At 45.6% G+C, this 20,571-nt stretch overlaps 3 protein-coding genes across 6 annotated transcripts in view; 1 reads left to right on the forward strand and 2 right to left on the reverse strand.

The window, feature by feature from the left end:
* wdpcp (WD repeat containing planar cell polarity effector) overlaps window positions 1–8,529 on the reverse strand; it is a 50,872-nt gene extending 42,343 nt beyond the window's left edge. Inside the window, exon 1 of the mRNA XM_088384481.1 lies at window positions 8,337–8,529. The gene's annotated coding sequence lies outside the window, so the exon portion shown is untranslated. The remainder of the gene's footprint in view (window positions 1–8,336) is intronic.
* Window positions 52–8,175, forward strand: ugp2b (UDP-glucose pyrophosphorylase 2b). 3 transcript variants are annotated; one of them, XM_088384485.1, is made up of 10 exons: window positions 52–286; window positions 2,465–2,592; window positions 3,150–3,257; window positions 4,631–4,816; window positions 6,121–6,254; window positions 6,474–6,771; window positions 6,886–7,083; window positions 7,143–7,385; window positions 7,467–7,571; window positions 7,656–8,175. In XM_088384485.1, exons 2-10 carry the CDS (start codon window positions 2,494–2,496, stop codon window positions 7,761–7,763), a joined length of 1,479 nt encoding a protein of 492 aa, XP_088240611.1. In that variant the 5' UTR covers window positions 52–286; window positions 2,465–2,493; the 3' UTR covers window positions 7,764–8,175. The 3 variants fall into 3 exon arrangements, with proteins under 3 accessions (XP_088240611.1, XP_088240612.1, XP_088240610.1); XM_088384486.1 differs by lacking the exon at window positions 52–286 and adding an exon at window positions 668–690; XM_088384484.1 differs by lacking the exon at window positions 52–286 and adding an exon at window positions 699–1,031.
* A 156-nt stretch (window positions 8,530–8,685) lies between the features above and the next one.
* peli1b (pellino E3 ubiquitin protein ligase 1b) lies at window positions 8,686–19,471 on the reverse strand. 2 transcript variants are annotated; one of them, XM_088385210.1, is made up of 8 exons: window positions 19,095–19,471; window positions 16,847–16,975; window positions 13,882–14,149; window positions 12,592–12,721; window positions 12,107–12,208; window positions 11,182–11,379; window positions 10,918–11,106; window positions 8,686–10,844 (listed from the first exon to the last, which is right to left on the reverse strand). In XM_088385210.1, the coding sequence occupies exons 3-8, from the start codon at window positions 13,959–13,961 to the stop codon at window positions 10,275–10,277; spliced, it is 1,269 nt and encodes a 422-aa protein (XP_088241336.1). In that variant the 5' UTR covers window positions 13,962–14,149; window positions 16,847–16,975; window positions 19,095–19,471; the 3' UTR covers window positions 8,686–10,274. The 2 variants fall into 2 exon arrangements, with proteins under 2 accessions (XP_088241336.1, XP_088241335.1); XM_088385209.1 differs by lacking the exon at window positions 16,847–16,975.
* Between the last annotated feature and the right edge of the window lie 1,100 nt (window positions 19,472–20,571).

The raw sequence follows: 20,571 nt of genomic DNA on the forward strand, positions 1-20,571 counted from the left end.
CTGACAGGTTCCAATTCGTTCCTGTTTGGAATGTCTCGAGGGCGAACCATCAAATATTTCTTCCTTTTTTTTTAGTCACATTCCACACGCATTTTCAATTTTTTACACAGCCAGCCTGGTGTATTGGCCTGTACACGCCACCGAGAAGAAATAAATACTTGCGCGTGTGTGCAGCGTGTGCGCGTGCGTGCGCGTGTGTCCTCTGCGGGGAGTTACTCGCGGTGGTCTCTTTCCAACCGCTGGACCGGGCCGACCCTATCGATCACCGGCATCCTGCGGCCAAACGGTAATACTAACACCCCCGGTTTAATAGACAATGTCTCTTTTCACGTAACTACCTGGTTATCTTAACCCATTAGGGGGTTTCTCCCTTTTCCTCATTTCTTTCTTTCGCCACAGTGGTTCCTCTTCCCCGTGGTGCGTTCATTGCACCTCCGTTTTACGGACATGTCCTGTGTGCGCATCGCCTCCGTACTTGTGCGTCTGTAAAGTTCCGTTACCTACGATCGGAGGATGGGAGTGTTCTTCCTGGTGGATTAATAATTGACATAGATGCATGGTGATGTCAAAAACAAAGGCGAGGAGAAATCGTCGCAGTCATGTGGTCGTAAAATCCCAAGGAGGGGAGTTGGCTTTGAAGGGGAGGAGGAGGAGAAGGAAGGAAGGAAGGAGGAAAACCCTTGGGTTGAGGTCAGTAGTCACACTGTCATAGCCAGGACTTGTGACGTGGTTTACGTCGAGCTGGAAAGGAGGAGGCAAGGGATAAAGCGACGTTTTGCGGGATTACATTTCATTTGGCGACTGACCAGGAAGATCAGTGCAAATGTGCGCAAAAACTTTGATGGGATGGTCCGATGATCTGTAGCGCCGCTGGTGATTGGACGCTCACTGTAGTCAGCACTCAGCCCAGGAAACTTTGCTGCTCCGTGGGATGACACTTTGGGATTAACTGGCAATTATAATTATTAGGGTTTATTCGTTTTAGTCGTCTTATTTCCCGACTGATTTGAACATGGCCCTTTTTGTGGAAGGTAAGAAGCATATACTCTTTCTACTTCAAATATGTAAACTAGACTTATTTTGTGGACTCATTTCTTGTGTTTACCTCTTTGACCTCAAATTCCATTTACACTATGCAGGATGTTTAGTTATCAAAAAATTCCAGTGGTCAAGTGAGGGATGTTGCAATGTTGCGTAATGAACATACTTTGATTAATTTGTAAATTGCTAAATGAATGACTATATTTCATATTTAATAATAAATAATAATAAATTCAAGACCAAAACCCAGAGAAGAAACAAATTGCTACACTTCCCCAAAAGAATAAAAAATTAGTTCGCCACTTTTACACAGGTATCCTGCCAAATTGCAGCACAGAATTTAAGTCTGTGCTTTGAATCAAAGCTAAAAAAGTCAAATCAAAGCTAAAAAAGTCAAAGTGTTTCATTTCCCCACCTCTCGCTTCACAGCCGGATATCACGACATCCTACTTGTCACTTTTACCCTGCTAACGTTTTTTCTTCTTTCCACTTTTTGTCAGAATTTGCTTCTGTAAGCAAAAAAGCCACACTGCTTGAAACAATACACTCATAAAAAAAAAAACAGCTACCAACTCCTCCTTTCTTTAAAAGTGATATTATCATATCTTGTCGTTTTCCACGACTTCACAGTCATGTTCGATCCAAGTCTTGGATCAGCAAGCAGCTGCTATAGCTTGGAAATGGGCCACAAAGTTTCTGTGCTGCCAAAGGAGATTTGGAGCGGGGTATTGACGAGACATGGTCATCACAACAGGATGCTTCACATCCCTGTCCTGGCATTTCACAATACTGTTCCATGACGAGTACTAGATGGACCATTGCTAGCTTTTACAAGCTTAAGTTGCGTAATTACACTTCCTATCATGCCTCTCCGTGTTCATATTGTTGAGAGCGTGATTCTGATGATCTTCCATCCAAGTATGTTCTCACGTGCATAAAATGTTTCATTAGTGACACTCATGAGTCATTCTTCCCCAAAAGTATATGCTGTCCTTCCACTACTTCATCAGAACACAAGAATGTTTCTGCCAAAAAAAAAACGTTAACATCTTGTTTCCAAATGTATTTTTTTATTTTTTCAAACTGAATCAGACATCTGAGGTCCATTTTCTCAGGAAATGTTTGACTGAATATAAATCTTTTCTCATACATGATTAATGTAGCTAATGTGGCTAATTAGCAGCTTGCCTGAACCTGAACTGCTTCATTAATGTGCTAACTTTGTGATGGGTCACTTTTAAATATATGGAAAAAAAATCAGATTTAAGTGCAACCGACGCTGAGAGAACACCAAGTCGATATTTACATTCCAGTGTAGTTTTTTTTTTTTTCCCAACAGCCTTCATCTCTCTTCAATGTTATTGTTTCGATGGGACACATCTGGCTCATTCAATTCCCTTTTTTGACTCTTCTGCCTATGCAGGTCTGAGAAACGGAGTGCTCAACGGAGAGATGTCTCACTTCCAGGAAATGATGCGGCAGCAGCTGGAGACCTCCATACACAGCGAGATGGAGAAGCTATTGGACACCGCGGCGGGCGCAGAGAGAGAGGTAACATCTCCATCTTTCGTTCTCGTCGAGCATCTGCTTGCGATTTGGAGGGGCGGAGGGGGTCGCCGGGAAAACACACGAGTGACACATACTGTGCTGCGGTGCCAATGAGGCGAACTTAATGCGTGTGTGTCGAGGGCGGGGCCGCCCAGGGGACGACGTGTGCGAGGTCTTCGAGAAGCCTTTATGATTCCGCTCGGTTGTTCTGAATTCCATCAGCACGGAAGAAACAATACTCTTGAATTTGATGCACCAGCGTTCTTTAAAAAGCAATATAAATCCGGAGATGAGATGCTCCTTCCTTGGTGCACACGAGACTTTATGAGCTTATAAACAAAGTTTGTGCTGAGCAAGCAATTTTATCTTCAATCTTCAAAACTACAGCCGATCTTGTGTGTGTGGTCCAAAGGCCTGAAAAGGAATTTATTACCTCTAGCAAGGAGTTATTTGTCAAATTGCGCAAGAGCTGTGTATGTATCTTAGCATTTCCGCTAACAACCCAGGCTACACTCATATCATCCGAAAATGTACCAAAAAAGACATTTTGTGTATTTCAGGCATGCAGGAAAGACTTTGAGGGCTTCAGGAATCTATTCCACAGATTCCTCCAGGTTAAGGGTCCATCGGTGGAATGGATCAAGATACGGCGACCGCCCGAGGACTCTGTGAGTTGACCTTCTGTGACTTATGTGCTCAAATGGGTCACAAAGCACACACTGATAACGCGCAAAGCAAGCAGTCTCGAAATATTTTACGTCGGGATCGAACTTTGGAGTCTTCATTGCTGAACACACATAATAAACAGGTTATGAAAGTCGACTTCCCTGCCAAGTACATTTATAACTATTGGACTGTCCTGTGCGTGATAAGCAACATAATATGTAGGACATATTAAGACAAATAAAATTAAAATATGTATAATACAATATGCTATCGAGACCGAGGTTACAATATATTGTATTATATACATTTTATTTTTATATTTTATTTATAAATTTTAAATGTATTTATATACATAAAATATTTATAATAAATGAAAATATTTCAGTTCAAAGCATTTGAGTGATACCAGCCCAGATATGGATGAGCCATTCGAGACTTTTTCAAAATTCGCAATGGCCACCCTGCTTCTGCTGTGGGTGGTCCGGTCCCCTCGGTTCCGAACTCCACACAGCTGAAGCCGTTCGGTTTCTCCAAACAAAACGATGCCAAAATCTATGAATCGTAATCATTCATTCATGAATCGCCCACAGTCAAATTTGCAGCAAACAGCGAGCGTGTTAATGATTCACGGCCGACGACCCAAATTGGGGTTCACCAGCGGAACGGTAAATTGTTGATGGGACTGCCTGGCGGACCTTCTGTGTCGCTGCTCTTTTACAAAACGCCTTCAGTGGCTTGCCACAAAACGCACACACAAAGCCTGCTCTGTCTTTCTCCATCGCCATTCTCACACCTCCCCTTGCTTCGCCTCTCTCTCACCAGCTCTCAGCACGCCTTCTTTTCTGTCCACCATATGTGACACGAGATAAATAACAACAACAACTTTGGAGATTAGAGGGGATAAAAAAAATGATGCTAACGAGACCGAGGTTTAGCCCGTTAAATCAGCAAAGCCGACATTCTTGTTGATTTGTCAAACCGACTGCGAAACGCCTGTAGGCCGCGAAGCGATCGTCCGAGGAAAGGAGGGGGAATCCCGTCTGAACCGCACTAGTGCTAATTACGCGGTTTGCTTCGTAAAACGCTTTGCTAACGCGTATTACCGCATCGAGCTGTTTTAAGTATTTACGCGCGTGTCAGCTACATTTGAGCCTGATGAGCTTTGTTTATATTATGGAGGCAGAGTGTTGTGTTTACAACCTCACCCTCTTTGAGGGAGGAAGGATGTCACGCTTGCGGTTTGCCAGCAGGAAGTTTACACACATAATTTCCACTCTCGCCGTTGTCCGATTTCAATGTGGCGAACGACCTCAAATGTTTCACTTTTGTTCTCAGTCAGCAGCACTTGTGACGCCATTTGTTCATGTGTGCCCAGATCCACCCGTACGATAAGATCGTGGCCCGAGGCCTTCCGGAAGGTGTCGCCGACAGCCTCAACAAGCTGGTGGTGGTCAAGCTGAACGGGGGTCTCGGTACCAGCATGGGATGTAAGGGGCCTAAGAGTCTGATCAGCGTCCGCAACGAGAACACCTTCCTGGATCTCACCGTGCAGCAGATAGAGGTAACCATAAACAAAACGTTGGCTTGAATCACGCTTGAGTGTCCAAATAAACCAGCCGAGACTGTAACGGTGACTTCAGATGGGTTTGGCGGGAAGTGATGTCACGGTAACGTCAGCTCGGATTGTTTGTTATGATGACGTGTCCTTGAGCGGTTCAAGTTACGCCTCACAGTTTTTGCTCTACGGTGCTGTCACGGCAGCTTGAACAGAAGAAAAAAAAATGGAATCAGATATCTTCCCTTTCAAAAAAAATGAATGAATCTAGTTACGAAATACTCAGGCACACGACCAGCGTCCAGAGATTCGAGAAGGATCTGTGGCTTGTACAGCACGCCATGTGCTAACCATTAAATTCAATAAATCACTTGTATGTGGCACTTTTGGGCCAGATGGAAGAATCTACCTTTTTCTTTAGCTCCTGTGTAATTATCTTCATATTTGGTCAGCGTATTGCATACATACGAGTGAGTGAGGTTGTGTTTCGTAAGGGCCCTGCGGGACACCGCCGCCCCCCCACCCCCTCATCGACCAGTACACTGCTCTCTTGTGTCCCAATCACTGCGCCCCAGTTCAGCTCCGATTGCATTACCTCCAGTCCCCAAACAACCTGTTTGTAGAGAAAATAGAGACCGTTCAGATACAAACTTATTTTTTTGGGAACACCGCGAGCGCTTTCACTCCACCGTGGATGAGGCCTCATTTTTAGTACAGAACATACTTTTTTATGTACAGTACATTTTTCATCTGTTGTATCTCAAGGCGGCACTATACATTGCTAAAAATGCTAGTTAGCTATGAACCCCCCCATATAGTAAATAAGTGCAGTGTTAATTTTTAATTTTTTCTTCTGCCTCGCTTTTGCTGAACTTTTATTCGACTTTATTGTTGGTCAGGTTGATGTTACTTTGAAAGCGATGTTTTCTTTTCAATGCTGCTCAGCGTAAAACGTTTGAGAATTACTTGACTAAAGTGCTTGACTCGCCTTCTTTGTCGACTTTTGAGATGTGTCAACATGACACGTCACACTTTTAAATTGTTTGCAGTGCATATTAGTGTATGGGTGTGTTAAACATCCTGAAGTGGGAACAAGTCTCCTCCCAAAAAGTGTCGTGTTTTTTATGTCCAAATGGAAATTCTCCATCTGGTTAATGTTTAGCAAACTTTCTGACTTGCTTTGAAGTAGTAAAAAAAAAATAAAAAACTCCACCCTTTCATCCGTTCCAGACATTAAACGTGACACGAAATGAAATTACTTAAGGATTAGTACTGTGATGATTATTCAATTGTATTTTTTGTTTTGGCAGCACCTGAATAAGACGTACAACACGGACGTGTCTCTGGTACTCATGAACTCCTTCAACACAGATGAGGACACCAAGAAGATCTTGCAGAAGTACACACATCACCGTGTCAAGATACACACCTTCAACCAGAGCAGGTGAACATAATATTTCAAATGGAATTTGGAGTTTACGAGTTTGGAAGTGATTCAAAGGCTGACATCAAAGAAACGAAGCGTCCGAGCGTTTCAGCGCATCGAGCCGGAATTAATCCTGGACAGGCCACGCATCCGTTGATCTCGCTTTGATCGTAACGCTCGCTCGGTTAAATCCGCTTTTGAAGTTCTCTGAGATGTTTCTGTGTGCCTGCTCTTCAGGTATCCTCGCATCAACAAAGAGTCACTGCTGCCCATCCCTACCAGCCTGAACGCGACGGGTCAGAACGCAGAGGGCTGGTACCCGCCGGGCCACGGCGACATCTACGCCAGCTTCTACAACTCGGGCCTGCTGGAGCAACTGATGGCTGAGGGCAAGGAGTACATCTTTGTGTCCAACATAGACAACCTGGGCGCCACTGTGGACCTGCACATCCTCAACCACCTGGTGGGGCGACACAACGGCAAGCGATGCGAGTTTGTTATGGAGGTGACGGACAAGACGCGCGCTGACGTCAAGGTGGGTGCCGCCAGAGTTGCGTCAAATGGCCTTTAGGTGGCGCTACCGGGTCATGGAAATTGTCAGAAGCCATTTGGCAAAAAGAACATTTCAAATATCTGGCGTGACTTTCAGGGCGGTACGCTGATCGAGTACGAGGGTAAACTGCGCCTGCTGGAAATCGCTCAGGTGCCCAAAGCCCACGTGGACGAGTTCAAATCAGTGTCCAAGTTTAAGATCTTCAACACCAACAACCTTTGGATTTCGCTGGCCGCCATCAAGAGACTGCAGGAGCAGAAGGCCATGGACATGGAGATCATCGTCAACAACAAGGTTAGCTACAACAGCACACTTGTTGCCAAGATGCCTGTAACGATTTCCCGCTTATACAGACGCTGGATGGAGGTCAGAACGTAATCCAGCTGGAGACGGCGGTGGGCGCGGCCATCAAGTGCTTCGACAACGCCTTGGGCATCAACGTGCCCCGCAGCCGCTTCCTGCCCGTCAAGACCACCTCGGACCTCCTGCTGGTCATGTCCAACCTGTACAGTCTGGACGCCGGCTCGCTAACCATGAGCCCCCGCAGGGAGTTCCCCAGCACGCCGCACGTCAAGCTTGGGAGCTCCTTCACTAAGGTGCCACGCTACAAATGGCAGAGTGGGGTTGGGATCTTAACCACAAGACAAGTTTAGTACTCAGTGATGTGTCACATTCAGGTCCAAGAGTACCTGACCCGCTTCGAAAGCATCCCTGACATGCTGGAGCTGGACCACCTGACCGTGTCAGGGGATGTCACCTTTGGCAAGAACGTCTCGCTCAAGGTAAAGTGCCACACCGGTTTCGGGCCTAGGTTAGGGTTCCTAAGTCAGGTCAGGGTTTCAAGTATGTGCGGTGTTTCCTGGCAGGGTACGGTGATCATCATCGCTAACCACGGGGATCGCATCGACATCCCGGCGGGATCCATGCTGGAGAACAAGATTGTGTCTGGAAATCTGCGGATCCTGGACCACTAAGACCATGCCGACTACGCCTACACCGGTCATGTGACCACGCCCACCCGTCAGTCTTCATCCCAACCATGTGACCTGTTTTAGTTTGGGTTTTCAAAGAGACGCTGCCCCCTGCTAGCTGACAAACGAAACTCACAACTTTCATGTGAATATAACAGTGTACTATACTATACGGTAGCAAATGTTCATTAACAAGAACTGAAGGAATCGGAAATGAAGTCGAAGGCCTTAAGTACTGTTTGTACATGTCATCCTATCAGAACATCGTGAATTATTATTTCAATCTTAGTGTTTTCTTTGTGTTGTTAATCATCAGGAGATGCCAAACACTCACACATAAAGAATGAGACAGAAAGCAGCAATAAGTGTTGAAGTATGACTGAAGTCTGATTAAAGTGCAATATCATACACTGAACTATGGCTCTGTGGCTCACGTTATAAAATCGACTATATGGGGTTTTAAATAAGTGGGTATTTAGAATAACGTTTAAGTTGTTCCACACTATGTTAAGTTTCATGAAAGTTAGCAACACGAGGTTAGCTTACAGGAGAGAGCTATCACACAATAAAGCTTACCTTTCGACGAAAACGGCTTTCTTCCCGCTGACTTTGAGGCCTCTTCATGTCAGCCAACTTTTGAGTTGTTCCACACTATGTTTGGCAATGAAACCGTGTTGGAATTTCGCTCATGGGACGTCGTCCTCCTCCGAAATGATGCTTGCAGCTGTTGTCGCCATTCTAACGTTTGTACGACCTTTCGCATCCGCTGAATAGATATGAGCGAACGTGACGTCATTGAAGATGTTCGGGTTAGAGGTTCAATGTCAATGAGTCTTACTGCGCTTGCGCGGCAGCAGTGAACGCTACAACCACATAATTTTTTGTTTTTTTTTGTGTACGTGTCCATACCCAAAAAAACACAACACATTTTTTTCACTTTATTGTTTAAAGTTAATAGAAAAACATTCTTCTGCTTTCTTTCACCTTCACAAAAAAAAAAAAAAAACATTTAGATGAGGACAATGAGCACAAGCTTGTCGGGATGATTGACAGGACCATAAGAAAAGACATTTCTTACGTGTTTGGGCAAAGGGAACCGTGCAGAAAATGGGAATGGCGTGTGTATGTGTACGCGTGCCACAGGAGTACTATTATATCTTCGTCTCCCTGAGGTGAGTTCAGGATACTTCGGGTTTGAGTGTGACGTCATCGTACGCGCAGCGACGCCGTGTTGTGATTCGTCCGTGAAACGTCAATCAAACCTAAGTCAGTCTGGCCTTTATTGCTGACGTCATCAAGTGTCAGCGTATAAAAAAAAAAACATGACGCGGAACTCCCGTCACGCTCCTTTCTGAGAGCGTCAAAATAACTTCTGGATAAAACGTGTACATTCATGGATATACAGTAAAGGTTTTCCAACCAATAAACAACACTGGCATTCATAACAGTGGTCACAAAAACCATTTGAAGTCCTGCTGTGTGTGTGATGCTACATGGCTGCGCTGCTTTAAAGGGTTCAAGGTGGCGCCACTGAGACGACCTATTTTGCTTCAGGAGGTTCAGAAAAGGTATTGCTTTGTCAACAGCTTGGAGAGGCGAACGCGGGACAAAACGTTTAAATACGACATAGACACAAATGAAAGACCTCGGAAAAGCCCTCAAAACACACACACAATCTGCAGAGTACAAAGATTTGAAAGCGACGCGATGCTTTGAGGGCCATAAATAAACAACAATAAAAGGTTTAAATTAGCTCAAGAGACGTAAAGTCTACAGAATGTCCCCCCCAAATCTACATAATCGTCTTTTTAATATTTTTGTTCTTTTAGAAACACCACAAGATGGCGCGAGTTTACAAAATTCAAGTTTGTAAACCACTTGTAATGACTAACTCGTCCCTTTAGATGGCGGTGTTGCATCGCTTTGGATTTTTAATAGGCACCTCACATTTGAATGTGTTTGCTAGAAACAGGATGTGTCGCGATCAAATGATGACGTGAATGGCGAACACCAAGTAAAACTGTCACAGAGTGAAAATTACAATGATTAAGTGACAACAAATTGATTATCAAATTAATCTCAAAATACTTTTGACAGTCAATTGTTTTAAGACCTTACCTAACCTTCGTTGAGATGTGATTTAGTCAACCAATTGTCTCAATGCACCACTGTACTGAAACATTGAAGGGATGGACATTCAAAAGTTGATATAAGGTGATATTAAGTTCACCTTTGAAGGTTCTAGTGCATTTCTGGCTTATCCTGACATTTCGAGGAGTGCGTATATTTTTGGGGGACATCCTGTAGCACAAGAACAAAAAGGCGCACTGTAGCTTTTGGTTTGGGATAAATACTGTTGTTGTCACAATCACAAAGTCTCTCCAGCTGTTTTTTTCTCTTGGTGGAAAATATAGAAATATTTGTCTTGAAAAAGGAATCCTCCAAAAGGTCACTTAAAAATGAGAGCGAGACAACTAGGACAAAAAAAAAAAAGACGTCCACAGACGGCGTGCTCTAGTCCAGGGGTCCTTGGAAGATGAGTCTGACAAAGCCACGCTCGCCGCTCAGCTGGTGGGCGCAGAAGGGGCATGAGGCGTGGAAGGTGTGCGTGCCGTGGGGCAGCGGGATCTGACTCCAGAAGGCGGCCGTCTTCTCCGAGCAGACGTGGCCGCAGGGGCCGAAGGCGTGCGTGGGCGGCGCGGCGTCCACGTAGAATCCGGCCTCGCAGCCCAGCCACAGGGGCACGTAGGGCCCCTTGGCGCGGCACATGGGGCACTCGCGCTGGCGCCCGTCCCGTTCCTCGCAGCGGTTTCCCCAGTCGTGGTAGCCGTGCACGTGGCCGCAGCGCAGGTAGGCCCACGGCTGCTTCTCGTCCGGCGTGTCCTTGCGCCGCATGGAGGGGAAGGCCAGCGTGTTGAAGCCCACCGGGCACTGGGGTCGCGCCGCGTTGATCTCCTGCCGCAGGGCCTCCAGGTGCTTGAGGGTGGGCGTGCGCGACAGGCCCTCGGCCGTGCGCCACAGCAGCGTGGCGCCGCACAGGTCGATCAACGAGCCGTCCACCAGCTCTTGAGACTCCGTCTCCACCTGCACGCCACAAAACACACCTTTCTTCTAGTCGAGCCCGATGGGGTTTGCCGGGTGCCTTGCATTTGCTCACCATCTTTCCCCGCTGCTGGGCCGAGCGCGTCTCTCGCAGCGTGAAGACGTTCCCGCAGACGGAGATCTCCCGCCACACGCCGGGCCGTGAGTCCTGGCTGAAGCCGTGGCGGGGGTGCATCACCAGCACGCCGTTGGTGGTCAGGCCGTCCATCTGCCCGTCGGACGTCTTCCACTTAGCGGCCTTCTCCTGAATCCAAAAGAACAATATTTGTACTCATTCGCCGACTTTGGGTTTCCGGATGGCGGTGACGGGGCTCCTCACCCCGAGGAAGATGTTCTTGGACGAGTCGAAGCCGGCCGCGTAGATGCGGGCGGTGTAAGGCGGCGTGCGCTGACACATGATGCGGCAGGCGAAGCGTGAGATGGTGCTCTGGACAGTTTGCGTGTCGCCGTTGCTCTGGCTGCCCGCCACCGTGTCCGTCACCACAAAGTCTATTGGGCTCTCTGTGGAACGACCCACCTGCAGAAACAAGAATTGATGATTTTTATTTCTGCACTTTGCTTTTACTTTCAAACCAAGTATGAAATATTCGAGTCATCACCCGATACCAAGTACCGATACTTAATAATGGATTATGCAGTTGTAATGAAAATGTGTTTGATTTTAATCACCTGTCCCAATATTTTTGTCCACATTGATTTCAATCTTGCGTGTTATCTTAAGAGAAAGTTAGTCTTCACTGCACATTCAGACAAAAAAAAAAAAGAATCCATGCTCATTTGGAGTGCATCTGTCATGCTTTGCTCTCCCGCCGGCTGCCCTGCAGCTTAACCTCTGACATCGCTGTGAATATTAAACACGTTTTGGAATTAAACTTGCATGCGCGGCGGCTCCGGCAGAGAAGACGCTCGACCTATTTTTTTTTTTTTCTGGGTCGAGCGAGCGAGAGAAAGAAAAAAAAATAGACATCAAAGTCGCCTTCATCATTTTACGTCATTTTCGCTCCATTAGGGCAGTCAAACGGGGAAATGACTAAAAACTGAAAACAACAACGCTGTACAAGACATCCCATAATAACCCCAACAATGAATCACGCTTATAAGTGTTTCACGCTGTTATCAAGGTGATGTTAAAAGGCACTTCCAACGGCGTTGACAACATTCCGGCGGAGGACGATGAATTATTAATGATCTAGCATTCGCCATCATGAATAAAAGAGAACATTTCAAACCATCATGAACATTACCTGGAACATATCGACATTGGCGTCATGCGTGTACTCCACCACCACCGTCTGGGCTCTGGACAGCGTGTAGGAGATGCTGTGCTGGTCTTTGTTGCTGATGGCCTGAAGGCGAGACAAAACACGGTGAAGGTCCAAAAAAGCGAAGGTCCGACGGTAGCTAAGACAAAAGGAAGGTCGAGACGGTTCGTATGGTGGCTTGGCGATCCGGACAATCCAGCCAAATGGTTTGGAGACCACCCGTAAGGCAAGCACTCGTCCAGACATGTGAAACGACCCTTTGTGTGTCTGTGTGTGTGTGGGTACACACCAAATATTGTATATTCGGCACAGATGTGACGATCCATTTATAAATGCTTTCTCTCTTATAAACATTTCCCAGTGTTCCATTTCAAAACATTTTCGTTTCACCTTAAGTAAACCCGTCTTGGACTCACACACACACACACACTTTTGGATTTGTGTACATGTGTGTCTTAATGTGTGACCTTGGCAGCCTGTGGGGAGCAGGCGACGTGAACCGTGCTGGGTTTGACTCCGTTGGCTTTGGGCCGTTTGCACAGGGCGAAGCGGCTTTTGCGTCGGCCTCGGTCGCCGTTGGGTAAAGAGCCATTGTACCTGCACACACACACACACATCCAATGTCTCTCAAAAGTGACATCAAAACATGTGTGGACTTTCCCATATCATCAAGTCAGCCACATTTTGTTGGCTCCATATAAAAGCACACTTTTGTTATTTCTTTTTTTTTTTCTTTTATATCATCTTAAGAAGCACACATTCAGGGGAAGAAAAAAAAAAAAAAAGGCAGAGTTGGGCTTTTGAAGCGACTGAATCGTCCCTTTGAGCGGCTTTTCCGAGGTTTGTTTTGACTCAAGTCCACATGCTCAGCTGGAAGCGGGGGAAAAAAAACCCTTCACCACACCCTCGTCATCATCAACATGGTCAGCACGCAACAAAGTGGCACCTTGGCGCCAACGATAACATGGCCGCACTTCCCGATATGTTCGCTGACCTTCTCATGCGTTACAAATATGTATGTTATTTAACAACACACAACGCACACACCTTGATTACTTGTTTAGTTGCTGACTCAAACTTTGCTGGTCTAAACCGGTGTTGACACGCAGATCACCGTGGAAATTTTTTTCAGTGGAAAAAGCAATAAAATGCGTCTGGCTCTACTTCTTTAGGCTCTCAAAGCTTTTCCACTTTGCTTGGCTGTTTTTTTTTTTCTTTTTTTCAAACCACTGTTGCTTTTTTTGATTCTGGGTCAGGCGGACATTTCGAAAAGGGTGGTAGCATCGACCAAAAAACGATTTAAAGAATAAAAATAATAAAATATAGAAAAGTGTTAAACCTGTGCAATAATAATCGGAAGGTAAATGTATATATATTCGGGTTGTGCATAAACTGGCCCTGTCGCCATGGCGATGCGTTTCCCATAGTTACGCTTCCCAAACACTGAGCGGGGTTACTCAGTCAGAAAGGCCCCGGTTTTCCGACCCCGCTGGACGTGTTCTCGCTGAACCAACAAAAACACGGATGCTTCCTGACACGCCGTCGTTTGGGCGGATTCGCTTGGAGATTCCCGAAAAACGTGCTCCATGTGTGCTCACTTCCTGCGTGGTGTTGAAACACACAGCCGCTAATGAAGTCACTTTCGAATTTTGGTCATGTCGCAGCGTATATTATTTTCTCTCTAAAATTCTAGGAGGCTTTTTTTTTTTTTACTTTTTTCAATCTGGAGAATTGAACTGTCATGATTGGCTGCTTACCCAAGCACAATGAGCTCTCCATATTTGACTGGCACTTTGATGGAAGTGGTGCAGATGTTCTCCTGCTCGGGGGAGTACATCGGGCTCGGCTGATGGATGGATGGACGTCCGGGTGGGCTGCGGCGGGGGGAGCGGGACAGGGATTTTGGGGGGTGGTGCTGAGCTAAGTGGAACACAGGGGTGGGAAAGGAGGAGGAGGAGGAAGGGGGGAGGGTCAGCTGAGCCTCAACTCCAGCCTCTCATGCTTCAAGCGTCCGTCAGTCCTGCCCTGGAAGAGAAGCGAGGACGTTAGCGACAAAATAGTCAACCTGTTTTTGAAAGAAAAGAGAAGTTGATAGCATTTGTCTGTGACTTTGACACGATTACCTTCACACTCCGAACGCAGCAGCGCCTTGACTTAGATTCGAGATGAATTAATAAACACCTGCGTGCAAACTGAGAGAAGAGCGCCTCGACTCCCTCGACTCCCAGCGTGCGAACATGGCGTGCGAACAAGAGATTTATATTCGGTGTCAATTATAAATGGATCAATCGCGAAGGGAGAATCACACGGAGCGTTCACTTCAAAACATCTTCGTCTGGTTCCTCAGTCTGCTCTAATGATGATAGTTTAGAAGAAGACGGTGTTTGGGAATCTGCACAAAATAGCGTTAATTATATGAGTGCAGGTTGTGCGGGCATGTGCTTGTGCGTGCACACACACTCTTGACCTCGTTGTGACACGCAACTTGCTGCTTAGTGACGCACACACACACACACACACACACACACACAAAGAGACAGAAGAGTGAGATCAGCTAGTTGATGACAGCCACAAAAGCCACTTCACACACGCCAAGGCGACACTTTGAAGCTTCACTCTAGTTTTAGCTTATTATATGTCTTTTATATTTGACCGACTATTTTCAATCCTATTCTTAGCTTTCCGTGAAGAGAAACACACATGACCTTACAACCGCAAGAAACGAGAAATGCACAGTTAACGGAAATGTAACCCACTGTGTAACCTTTGTTTGTGAAAATATGTGAAAGTAATCCAACCACAGAAACACAAATAAAAAAAAAATATAAAACTGCCATGTTTGCATTGATTTCCAAAGAACGCTCGGGCTGCAATCGTATTTCCATAGCTGCTAAGTGGTACCACTTCCTCAAATGTGTGTAACAACAGTTTCTTTTGTCCAAGTCTGGAATTCTATGTACCACTTTGGCCCGTGTCCTGTTCTGGAAAGCTGATTAAAGTCTTTTAAAGCCTTCAAGGAAACGCTTCTAGCACAGCTGATCAACTCGAGACACGTGTTGTTGTTTTTTTCACAGTTCACTTGTTGATTAGATTAAGAAATTTATAGCCTGATAATTTATACTATGTGGGTCAAATAAAACAGTAATTCCTGACTGTTGTGTTTCCTTCTTGGCATAATAAGGAAGTGTTTAATTCCACGGCGACAGGAGCCAACCATTTCAAGATGACAGTATTCCAGACAAATCATCACGTTTTGTTTTTCTTTTTTTTAAAAAAAAGGACGTGGCACTCACGCGCCTTCACTTCTTCCGACGAGAGACGTCAAAGTTCTGACCGAAAGAGGGAAACATCCCATTAATGCTTTCCAGACACAGACGACAATAAAAGTCTGAGAGGAGTCCTGAGGACAGCGGAAAATGGCCAATGAAGCTATAATGCGGGAAATTAATGTAGCGAGAATCACAGCGGTCAGACAGATAAGACAGAATTATCAATACCGGACAGACCAAGCACATCCGGGAATGGGAGCTTGAATCTTGGGGGAAGGGGATGCAGTAGATGAGATCAATGTGAAAAAATATCAAGATTGAAGAAAAAGAGAATCACATATCGCCAAATTTATGGAAGTGGAAGAAGAAATGTCCCAATACTTATGTCCAGGAAATGCTTGGAGCCAGACGGGCTAAAGTGACCATGCACACAGGAAGTCCCAATTCCCCGGCCTACTCGCAGACACGTCTTTCATGCTCTTTTTGTTTCCTGCAGTGGACTGAACTTGTCTTTCCGGGGACTCTCCCCCCTCGCCGCCACACCCCGATGTACTTGACTTACTTTTGGACAAGCGTTGCCACAACAATGCTCGTCGGCTCTAAACAGCGAGGCACGAAATATGCGGCGGAGGTCAGCACGGGGACGTTTGGAACAGGGTGTGGAATGTAAACGGGCTTGAAAACACATGTGAACGCAGGCGAGGACCACCAAGTATTGCGTGGCCAAGACCGACCACACCTGTCTGATCCATTTCAGACTTTTGTTTACTTATTATTTTGAATGATTCGTTTCAAAACAATGTGAAATAGATCCGTACATTGGTTTTCCCCCTCAATGCCACTCACCCTTGATTGCACCTCAACAAGCAGACGGGAACGGGAGTCGGAGGCTTTGGCGCCAAATACCCGCTGAGAAAGAAATTGACTCATTAACACGAACTAGAAGTTGCTCTGTGGAAGCTGAGAAAGAAAATGGCAACTCAATGTCCCTGAGGTTCAGCCTTCCCGAGGACTCTGGAAAGAGGACTCTTGAGTCCTACTTGTCCTGGCTGCTTGTTACTAGGCAGACTTCACAGGGCTCAATCATAATTGGGCAAATAAAAAAAAAAAATTGCTGATTCGCCACAGTAGTATAGGTTTAAGTTCCATGTTTAAAAACTTTATCTTTACTGATATGACAGAGGACAATCGGCAAACATCAGCTGATTTTTGGGAGGATTGTAATGTTTACGATTCACTGTTTTTGTCTTATTCTGTAATATATATCTTAATGAGTAAAAAAAAAAAAAAACTGATGATTTTTTGGGCAATTTGAAAAGAGCTAATATCGGCTGGCCAGCTGAATAATCGGTCAAACCTTACGTTACTATTGATCTTTTTAATTTAGACGAACTTTCAATGAATCCAGCGCGGCGTCTATTCCGAGGAAACACAATATCTGGCAAATACTCACATACGGTTTATTTGTGTCCTCGGAGGTAGGACGGAGGCATGGAATTGAGTAGAGGCCTTTATTTATTCAGGCGCAGGCATGCGGGCGGCCTCGTGCGACGTTCCCCGAGAGCGTCAGCGCGAGGGCGGGCTGATGACACACGGAATACAAGGGGCCAACTTAGTGCCTCATCAAAGATTCAAGCCGGCCACAGGACAACAAACAGCAACAGGATCCAAAGCAGCCACACAAAAACAACACACAAACAGAAGACTCGTGTCAATACGCCGTCTTCATGATGCAACAACATAAGTGTGTGTTGTTGTTGTTGAGGTCAGCGTGCGTCAACATGTCGAATGATTTAACGACAGCAGGCTGCGTGCTCGAAATGTTTCTCACCACGCTTCCTTCTAACGAGGGAATAAATTTGCCATCTTGTTCACAATTCAACAAGTTTGCCTGAATTATTAGATGGAAGCTTTTGTGTTGTAGTTGAATTTTCCAACGTGAGCCAAGTGGCGTCGAGCTGTCGGAGGAACACGACTCAAGCGGATGATCTCATTGCGTAGAATAGCTGTGGGTGACGCGCCCAAAAACTCCAAAAGGTAAAGTGGAGGAGTTTCCTTTTTATCACATGTTCTCAGACGTGTTGGGAAATGTAAGGGGTTTTTTATGTGCCCGTTGGCAATATAGGAGAATTTAACAAGCTAGTATATCGAACTAATTTTCTTTTCTTTTGCATATACAAAAGGCCTCTAATATTGCTGAATAAAATCAAAGATGGAAAAAAACAAAAACCCTTGATTTTTTTTTTTTTTTTGATGTTGAAACCAGGCCACCAAAACGTGCCCACCATCTGACCCACTTTCCGGGATAGATGTAATCTGCTTCCGCTAACTTTCAGGCTGCTCACCGGCGCTCCACACAAACCCACCATCTGTTAGCAATATGTTGATTTTTAATTAAAAACAACATTAATGAGTGAGGTTGCGAAAAAACTTTGTTGCAGATGCGGCTCACATTTGTTATAATTATGCGGGATTCTTTTTTTTAACGACTGCGGACATGTCGTATCACGAGAACGGCATACAACATTCCTGTCTGACCTTCATCCATTCCTTCATAAACAACAATAAGGCAACATCCCGTGTGTGTTTGAGTCTCCATTAAGACATCAGAGTACCTGCCCGCTTCCCTTTTGACACCATCAACTCGGGTTACCTCGCTGAAATTGAGACGCTGACGTCGGGAACAGTGGAAGAGGAGTACATTGTGAAACGTCCTCTACTACACTGCAGAACACTCTGGAAATAATAGACAGCTGAATTGCTTTTGGGAGCACACTCAGAAACTCGACTAATTCTGCCCGACAAGAAACCCGAAATGCAACAATATGAGACGATGCACAACAATCAATAAAGAAACAATGAACCACAGGAAGTCTGCCATCGTTGTCTGAAGGTGCCAATCATTTCATATGGCTCCCGGGGGTGAATTAGGAATCCCGCTTTTATCCGGCCATCTTCAATTCGACAGTAGGAGCCTGCTGAATGTCCTGATTCAACCCATGCAATAAGGCCCCCAGGGGGGGGCTGCAACAGATGGGAAAGCAAGACAGACTGGAGGATGGGGATGATCTCGAGATAGTCCAGGCTAAATGATGGGAGGTCATTAAGGTGTCAAATTCAAATGATGGTGAGATTTGAAAACGACGTAACTATTAGTGTGCGACTAAGAGGCATTAACTTGGTGCACTTTACACAGTTCACTCAAGATGATGTGATGGCTTAAAGTTCACAAAGTGGAAGCTGGGTCGTGTATTCTAATTGACCTTTCTGAACCGGTTTCTGTACATTTTGCCTGTGATGATTTTAAACTTCATGCATTAGGCTTTTTAGACAACTTTTTAGACAGCACACACACACACACAGCTTTCCTTCTTGCTGTCTTCCTTATCAGGCAATGTTTGCAGCCTGGGCTGCTGGTGACAGGTCAGCATGCATACTGGAAAGAGGAGGTGATGGAAAGTAACACAAGCCGGGTGTACATACAAAGGCGATGCATAAATCAAACTTATTAGCAGTGACACACATAATCAAGCAGGAAATGAGCACAAAGAAAGATTCCCCCTCCATTGCCCCCCCAGTCGTAACTCACAGCTGGGACCACCACTAAAAACAAGCTGGCCCTGTGGTACTCGAACGACTGTTAGCCTCTAAAGGAGCCTAAACCCGCTTAAGGACGCTAAGCGAGCGTGTGAAGGACTCACCGTGGGTTCAATGACGGCTTTATTTCCAGCGTCTCTGGGCTTGCTCTGCTGCCGGCCGGGTTTGAGCTCCACTGCCACCGCCGCCAATGGCAACTTAGCAGGCTAGCTCACCGGCACGTGAAGAAGATGCTAGGTAAAAATGGAATAATTCTCTCTTCATGAATAAAGGTGGAAAATGTCCAAAGCTTGAAGGGAGGGTCGTTGAGGAGTGTGGCTACCGAGGAGGAGAATATCCAGGGAGTGTGAGTGGAGGCTCGGGTTTGAATGACAGGCTCTCCTTTGTTGTGAGCTTTCCAACGTAAACACACAGTGACCCCACATCCACACATCCACACATCCCGGGGCGACAGCCAGCCGCGAGCCGGAGTAGGCGGGAACGAGCGATAAGAATGAACAGCTGACGTCACCGCAGAGCATGCTGGGAAATGGAGTTGTTTCGCTCGCCTGTTTGCCATAGGATGCTGTCGCTCACTTATATGCTGAACTAAAAAAAAAAAGTTTTAAAAACGACACCAGTTAAGAAACGAAATGATTTTTGTGGGTTTTGTGATGTTTTAGTTGGAAGGGGGAGGAGGAGTAAGCAACACGTAGATGCAAAGGCAAAGTAAAAAAAAAATACTGCATGACCATGAATTTATTGCTATGTATTTTCACCATATTTGAGACAAACTTGTTAAATCATTTGCGTTAATAAAATGACCAATGTAAAAAAAGCATGCTTTCTGCAGGAGCTGCAGACATGCATGCACAAACTCTTATATAATCCTTGCACAAGTTGAAGTGTGTGTGTGTGTGGGTGTGTGTGTACGTCGCCATGGTTTCAAGAGCAAACAACTCCAGTTGGCATTTCCAAGTAGCAAAACCGGGAGCAGCGGACACACCTTCCTTTGATTTGTGGTGATGGATGTTCATGTCACTCTTTGTGGAGCCAATGAGCTGCATGCCCATGTGAAGCTTTCAAAAGAGCATCCGTCTTTTGGCGTTTTTTTTTATTTACTTTTTTATTTTAACCGAGCATGACTCTGCAACCTTGCTGGGAATGGTTGCATAGTTAACCTACTCACACAGAGCAAGTACTGTAGATTCAGAATTTAAAATGGGATTGAGGAAGTCCGTAGGCATATTTTACACTCAATATATTTCGTGGTTTTTTTGGGCCCAAAGTATTGTATCGACATCCTCTGTGAGTACCCGATACCTTAAAATAAGGCTGGCATTGGCCCGATACCGAGGACAGATGTTTCCCAGTTGGCCACGAGACACTGAGACACCAAGTCTTGGTCAGGCGTCGAAGCGGACACTGCTTCGACTTCCCAAATAGAATAAACCATCTTTTCATGATGTCAGCGACATCCATCAAAAGTGTCTGTCATGAGGACTTGGGGGCTTTGGGTTCTTGAACCCAAGCCAGGCTGTTCTTGTCGTGCTTGTTGTTGTTGTGCGATAAGAGCAAAACATAGCAACAGCTGGCCTGCTG

Source organism: Syngnathus floridae, chromosome 9 (assembly GCF_059516105.1).
Source record: "Syngnathus floridae isolate MCC-2025c chromosome 9, RoL_Sflo_1.0, whole genome shotgun sequence".
Lineage (NCBI taxonomy): Eukaryota > Metazoa > Chordata > Actinopteri > Syngnathiformes > Syngnathidae > Syngnathus > Syngnathus floridae.

Excerpts from the sequence above, each read along its gene's own strand:
- ugp2b (XM_088384484.1), top strand. Across the intron at positions 4,817-6,120 it reads TCACCGTGCAGCAGATAGAG|CACCTGAATAAGACGTACAA; the intron begins GTAACCATAAAC and ends TTGTTTTGGCAG. Across the intron at positions 6,255-6,473 it reads CACACCTTCAACCAGAGCAG|GTATCCTCGCATCAACAAAG; the intron begins GTGAACATAATA and ends CCTGCTCTTCAG.
- peli1b (XM_088385209.1), bottom strand. The coding sequence starts at position 13,961 with ATGTACTCCCCCGAGCAGGAGAACATCTGCACCACTTCCATCAAAGTG. Across the intron at positions 11,107-11,181 it reads CCAAGAACATCTTCCTCGGG|GAGAAGGCCGCTAAGTGGAA; the intron begins GTGAGGAGCCCC and ends TTTTGGATTCAG. Across the intron at positions 10,845-10,917 it reads CCCAGCAGCGGGGAAAGATG|GTGGAGACGGAGTCTCAAGA; the intron begins GTGAGCAAATGC and ends TGTGGCGTGCAG.